The 6,570-nt window shown below is 36.8% G+C and overlaps 1 protein-coding gene across 2 annotated transcripts; it reads right to left on the bottom strand.

Moving 5' to 3' along the window:
• Positions 1-1,001: 1,001 nt before the first annotated feature.
• On the bottom strand, positions 1,002-4,962 carry LOC124832345 (transcription factor bHLH130-like). 2 transcript variants are annotated; one of them, XM_047306536.2, is made up of 7 exons: positions 4,790-4,957; positions 3,764-4,691; positions 2,693-3,024; positions 2,436-2,606; positions 1,922-1,987; positions 1,756-1,824; positions 1,002-1,528 (listed from the first exon to the last, which is right to left on the bottom strand). In XM_047306536.2, exons 2-7 carry the CDS (start codon positions 4,308-4,310, stop codon positions 1,460-1,462), a joined length of 1,254 nt encoding a protein of 417 aa, XP_047162492.1. In that variant the 5' UTR covers positions 4,311-4,691; positions 4,790-4,957; the 3' UTR covers positions 1,002-1,459. The 2 variants fall into 2 exon arrangements, with proteins under 2 accessions (XP_047162492.1, XP_087965905.1); XM_088109779.1 differs by lacking the exon at positions 1,002-1,528 and having other exon boundaries at positions 1,535-1,824; positions 4,790-4,962.
• Positions 4,963-6,570: the final 1,608 nt, after the last annotated feature.

The raw sequence follows: 6,570 nt of genomic DNA, 5'->3' as shown, positions 1-6,570 counted from the left end.
CGACATGGAATAAAGAAAAAAAAATGTTATTTTGGAGAATTAAATCAAGCAGGAGAAAGGACAGGCATCCTAACAAATTATTCAGAAAGAGCAGGATATTTTTAATTCACCATGAAAGAGTAAAGAAGTGAAAGGATAATGTGAGCTATCCTTATCTATATTTCCCTTTTGATTTTATGGTTTTAGAAAAGTGAAAAATATGATTTATTTGTTGTTTGTTTGGTAATAAGTGTATTTATTTTGATATGAGTAGCAAACAAAAGGGTGAAAGAGACGAATAAATAATGCACGTAACGTAGCTATAGCTGGTGGCAGGAGATGTCCCTACTGCCACCAAAAGTTGAAAGAGTCCCACATCGTCTTCCATTCTCCCACTCTCAATCCGTGACCCTCATTTCCTCCCGATCCCATTTCTTTTTTTCACCTTTTTCCCTTTCCATGCACCACTCTTTATTCCAAAACCCAACCTTTTTCGTTTAAACCCACCACACAACATTTTCTACTTTCTCCTCTTCATTCTTCTCAACTAACCACCACTCTCTACCTTCCAAAACAATCCACACATTTACTTAACGTTTAGGGCAACATCTACTTTGTGACATCATTTATGACACGCCCTTCACTCAAATCCCCCATTAAAGATCCTGACTCATCAATCCATTGTCTACACCTCTGTCATATCCATGTGCTCTTTCCCTCTCAAAAGCATATCACCAACACCAACACCCAAAGGCCTCAACCCATTCACTACCTTTCTATGCCCACCTATACCACAATTTTATTAAGACAGTTTACAATTTTATTAAGACAATTTGTTTTTATATAGTTCCGAAATACCTCTTACAAAAAAAATATGTTTGTATCCTAACAAATATAAAACTTCTTTAAGCTATCGTCGTTTTCTTCAATTGCAAAACCCATGTAATCGAATCCAAAATTCGAGATAACCACCACGGAATTAACTTTATGAGATCCACGGAGGAAAAATAAAGGGCAAAATATGAAAATAAAAAGTAAAACACACTGCTCATACTCATACGGGTTTATATATAACCAACAAAACGATGTCGGCTTGGGTCCCCCCATGTTTCCCATGTCATTCAATGTGGACTCAATCCCATACATAACATAACATCCCCTTTTAACGTTATTGACGAACAAGTTGCAAAAATGCAAATTTCCATTTTCCACCCCCACCCTAAGAGTAATGGGTCCCCCTAAGATTAAAGGCATATAGACTATATCAGAAAAAAAATTGTACACCATGCTTTGAATATGTGGCACCGAATTTTGATCATAAAGTCAACTTTTATAAGCGTAATTTTGCCACCACTCCTAAAGAACCAACCGCTGAAGAAATGTTGTGGCTACATGATTATCGGAAAGATGCACTGGTTTCCAGACCAAATTATTACTAAGCTGTATGTACACGGAATGACGCGGGTATCTCCTTTTTCCGTTATTGCTGCTGCTGCTGATGCTGCTGATTGTGTGAACACGTACACTTATCGCGATTTTCTGAAAGAGTCTAACCAAGTATACACAAACATATATACAAAATGAGTACCTGAACGTCTGTAAATGTTTTGACCACACGTATATTTATGAGGTGATGCAAACGGTTGTGTAGTTTTGGTGTTTTCTCAAAGTGGTAAATGGTTTTTCTGTTTTTGTTTCAAACAAAATCGTTTTATTTTGGGGTGCACCTGGGCAGACATAGGAGTGATAGATGATAGAGGTTGGTTTGTAACATACCTCAACTTGCTTTTGAAGGTCTTTAATGTACTCGATAGCCAAGTCCAACATGTCTGCCGTGTTTGTTTGCTGCAGATAGAGGAAAACAACATTGGTATATGCGTCCTCCACCACTCACACATAAAAGGTGACGCGTGTGACTGTGTGCAACAAGTCAAAATGTTACCTTATCCATGTTGGGGACGAGATCTTGCAGTTTCCTCATTCTCTCACTAATTTTAGTTCTTCTAACCTGAAGGGCAGTTGAAACAGATGACTATTTGAAATTTGCCCAATTATGCCTAGGCATATGCAATGAAACCGAAACTCAACAATGCAAAGTGTTTGGTCCTTTCCGTGTCACCAAAAATTATTGAGCAAAAGTTTCGGCTGCCTATTTTAGAATTGAGAAGCCAGGTACGAGTGAAGAAGAAAAGGAAATAATTTGGGATCTGGAAGCTTGAGTAGCAACAGTGTCTTGTTACAAGAGAGAAAACATTGATGGAATGGAACCAACACAAATCATGGTGGGTCCTATTATCATGTCTTGTATCTTTCTTTCTTTATATATTAAACAAATAATCACTCCCAAACAATTTTCAAAAACAGGCAAGCATTTTCCAAAAACAACGAGAAAAAAACATGCATCACACGAGAGTACTTAATCCAATAATTTGGCTAGAACTAGAACCAAACCATACCCTTTCTGCAATGCTTCTTGGGTGAGTGGCACAACCTCGTTTTGCACGAATTTTGCAAGGAACAGAATCTGAGAGCTGTAGAAACTTCTCAATGGCTGCCATTTCTGCAGAAGTATTTGGCAAACTCAATTGATGAGCCAAAGCAGTGGAAGGTTGGCCTCCTGCATCGTTCTGATCAATGCAACAAAACAGAGATCAGAGTGACATTACAATTCAAAACTACACACCATATATTACCACGATCCGATGGTACATACCTGACTTTCCGGTAGGTTTAAACCAGAAAATGGTTTTACATCTTCTTCTCTGTGTCTCTTCAGACCTGTCATATTGTCAGACATGATTGCAGAATCATCCCATGAACCAACGGGGAAACCAGGGATGAATTCATTGCCCTGGCTGTCAGCAAACCCTTCATTTTCTGCATTATTCTGTGTATTGTTTTTGTTTCCAATTTCAGCCCTTGACGACATTAATCCCGAAGAGTAGTTTGGTGCATTCTTCATCCTTGTTACGGGAGAAAAGTTTGCTTCCTCAGTACTGTTATTAGCAGCTCCCATAGTCCCCATGCCTCTTACAGCAGCATAACCTGTTAATCAATCTAGCATAGCGTCATTATGACAACCTATTCATGGAGTAAGAAAATGAAGATTGTAATAAATATGAAAGCCTAAACCAGGAAATATCGATCACTGTACCCATGTTTAGCTCAACCAACCTCTTTACAAAATGATGACATTCCCACCAAATTCTACCGAGAACATATTCAAGGATTTACCTCGTTTAAGAAATTCATTTAGAAAATCAATTGACGAGATACCAGAGGAAAACATCAAATATAAGTATCTATCATGTTTTTACATACCCACAAAAAGAATGATATAATTTATTATACACTTGCATTTACTCTCATTTTTTATTTTACGTTTTTAAAACTGCATTTTCTTAATAGCTATAATTCCTTTGTTTGATCTATAAAGAAAATCCATCCATTTAAAATAGTGAAATTTTGCTTTTTCTTTTCTCCCGACCTTTTCTATCTGCCAGTTGCTCTGGCAGCAAAATGTGTCCAAAACAACAAATTTGAAGGTATTTATACCTGAACTGCCAAGGAGTGATATAATTTTTTTCCCAGAAGATTTTTCTCCCTTACGCGAACATGGGAAGATTTTAAAAATAAATAAAAGAAAAGAAAACCGGGATGGAAACAAACAATAAAATCTCGATGAAAAAAATGGTTCCATTTTCTTTAAAAAGGAAGGGAAAAAAAGGTGAAATGAAATAAATAAATAAATAGCAAAAAAGGAAGGAAAAGAAATCGGACATACCACTTTCAATGTTAAAGTTTGAAAACAATCCAGCAGGTGAGCTACCATGTCTGATAAGATTTGAAGCACTTCTACGACCGGTCTCAATCTGGTTTGGCAAAGGTGGTCGTCCAATGTTCTGGTAAAAATTCTGAGGAGCAGAAGAGCCATAATTATTGATATTACTTTGTTGCTGCTGTTGATGTTGTTGGAGAACAAGAGGCTCATTATTGATGGGTGGTAAAGGCATATCCTTAGGCTGTTGATTAACCTCTTCTTTAACAGCAACAACGGTAGAGGGATTTTGAGTAGGAAGCGCATCCTCTGCATCAGCAGCATCAGCAGCATCAGCATCAGCATCGCCCCCACCAAGACTATTCACAAAGCGTGTCAACATTCGTTCTGTTTCGGGGCTAGAGGGTCGATTGAAAACGTGCTCGTAGAACTCACGGTCGATGATGCTCGAAAAATAAGAACTCGGAGCCGATCGATACCGTGTCAACCCTGAATTCGTCGGCTGCTGGTGATCCAAAAACATGGGAGGGTGCTGCTGAAGATCTGACTCCATTACCCTCTTAACTTCTGAATCCACACGTGCCCCCAATCACAACCAAACCTTCCTTTTCCCCTTAGACTTTCTTCTAACTTCTAACCACTCTCATCAGATCACACCAACCTCTTGGAACCTCTATTTCCACAGAAAAACAGAATCTTTGTCCCAGCTTTTAGCAGAACAATTCCAAAGATCTAAACCCAACAAAGCAAACCACCTCAAACCAAATCTAGAAAGATAATTCTTCTCAGAACTCTAATTGGGCTGCCTCAAAATCAGGAACAAGCTAAGAAAAATAAAAAAGAAATAATATGAGCTGTAGTTTCTACTTTCTATCTATCACACTCACATAACATCGAAAGTCATAGAAACTAACGGTAACCGGTTTTTCTGTTCCTGAAAGTGAAAATAACAAGTCAGCTCACGGGGACAAGACAGGCAAAAAAAGAGCAAAGGATGGAAGTAGGAAGTTTGGAGAGAACATATGTATGTACCTGGTGTTGGTGTGTGAGTGTGTTTGTGTGTGTTGTTTTGGGTGTTTAAGGTTGTATGGAGTGGTGGTGGAGATGGGTGGGAGAAGGTTCAAGAGAAAGAGAAAGAGAAAGCGATTAGAAAAGTAATAGCAATGGATTTAGTTGGTTTGTGAAGAGGTGCAGCCAATGGGAAGTGAACAGAACCAAAAATCCAGCTCTGAGATTTGTGGTGCGTGTTGAGTTGGACTTTTACGAAAATACCCTCAGTTTTTTGGTGAAACCAAAGGGGTGAGGAAGATGGCAGAGGGGGTTCCAAAGGGAGAAAGAACTCAAGTTAATCCTATATTTAGTAGTAAAAGGTAGGTTTTTGATAAAATGGGAAATATACGAGGTGAAATGACTTTATTGCCTTCCCTCTCCCCCACCGCATCCTCATCTCTCATTCACATCGTCGTCATCATCATCAATGAAATCATTTAACTATCATTTCATTTTCCAGCACAAATATTTCCAACACACATCACACATAATAGATGGATGGATCTTATATTTTTCCTCTTTTATTAGTAAAAACTATTTACATAATAAAAATCAACACAGATTAAACTTTTAATTCTCTCCATTGACTTTCTTTAAAATTTCTTAACTTGACATCACTTCGCTTATCTTTCAAGCATTCAAATAATTTTTGTCAATATGTGGATGTCAGGGTTGCAGTAGTTTTGCTCTAGTGTTCAGTAAAAAGGTAAATATGGCTACAGTACAACCCCTTCGGTTTAAGGTGTAACATAAAAACATTTGGCTTAAGGTTGCTTGTATTTATGTTTAGTAAGAATAATAATTGAGTCACTCAATAAACTACAAATGTTTCTTTTCCAAATTTATGTAAAAAAGACTCCAATTATATGTTGCTAAACTTTTCACATGACGTTTCATCGTTTTCCATTTATAGAAAACATTATCTTTTTTCCAGTCGTGTGTGTTGTTTTGTCAACGCCTTCATACCACCTTTTTTAATTTTATTTTCGGCCACACATTTTTCTTAATTTGTTATCCCTTAAAAGTGTTTAACATGTCTCGTACTAATTACTATTTATACAAAGATAAATAAACATATATAATACTAAGGATTTAACTGGATTAAACCAACAGAACATGAGAATAATTCTAAATCCTATAGTATTTTTAATCCATGAATATTATGTACTAGCTAAGTAACAAATATTAGACATCGACACTCTGATTTGGGTAATGTTCTATGATTCTTTTGGTCCATATCAGTGCCTCTGAATATTCCAATAAAAAAAATGATTGTTTTTCTCTTGAAAAATACATAGCACATCTACAAAAAACGAATATATACGAAGAAGTGATCTGCATTTTTTTTTCTTGTATACTTTCTTACCATCTTAGTTTTGTAGTGAATTCTGAACCTCCATATTTAATAAATCAGATTCAAGATCACGTGTTGTTTAATTTATATGTAATAAATAGTCTTGAAAAGATAAAAAAAAAAAAAAAAGATGTTGTCCAGCTAGGGTTCGTAGCATGTGAGGTGGAGTAGTAATAGTTTAGCCAGTGGTCGTCACGAATTACATCAGAAAGGAAGGTAAATGAAGTCCATAAAATAAAGACACAATATCTGAGACAAATCTGAATGATTAAAAAAAAAAAGATAACCGCAACAGATGTACTTGGAATATTGGTGTTGGTGGGAGTGGAAGAAAAAGAGAAAATATTTCTCTGTTGTGCATGGGGACCAATGGTTCCACGCGTACGTTCGTGCTCAAAGATGCGTTAAA

This window comes from Vigna umbellata, chromosome 3, assembly GCF_029865625.1.
Source record: "Vigna umbellata cultivar VRB3 chromosome 3, Vumbellata_1.0, whole genome shotgun sequence".
Classification (NCBI taxonomy): Eukaryota; Viridiplantae; Streptophyta; class Magnoliopsida; order Fabales; family Fabaceae; genus Vigna; species Vigna umbellata.
This window is presented reverse-complemented; position numbering and strand designations above follow the sequence as displayed.

Bases quoted from the DNA above. Each gene is read 5' to 3' on its own strand.
- LOC124832345 (XM_088109779.1), bottom strand. From the start codon at position 4,310: ATGGAGTCAGATCTTCAGCAGCACCCTCCCATGTTTTTGGATCACCAG. The intron at 3,025-3,763 runs GTATGTCCGATT...ATTGATTAACAG, and splicing joins AAACTTTAACATTGAAAGTG to GTTATGCTGCTGTAAGAGGC. The intron at 2,607-2,692 runs GTATGTACCATC...TGCATTGATCAG, and splicing joins TAAACCTACCGGAAAGTCAG to AACGATGCAGGAGGCCAACC.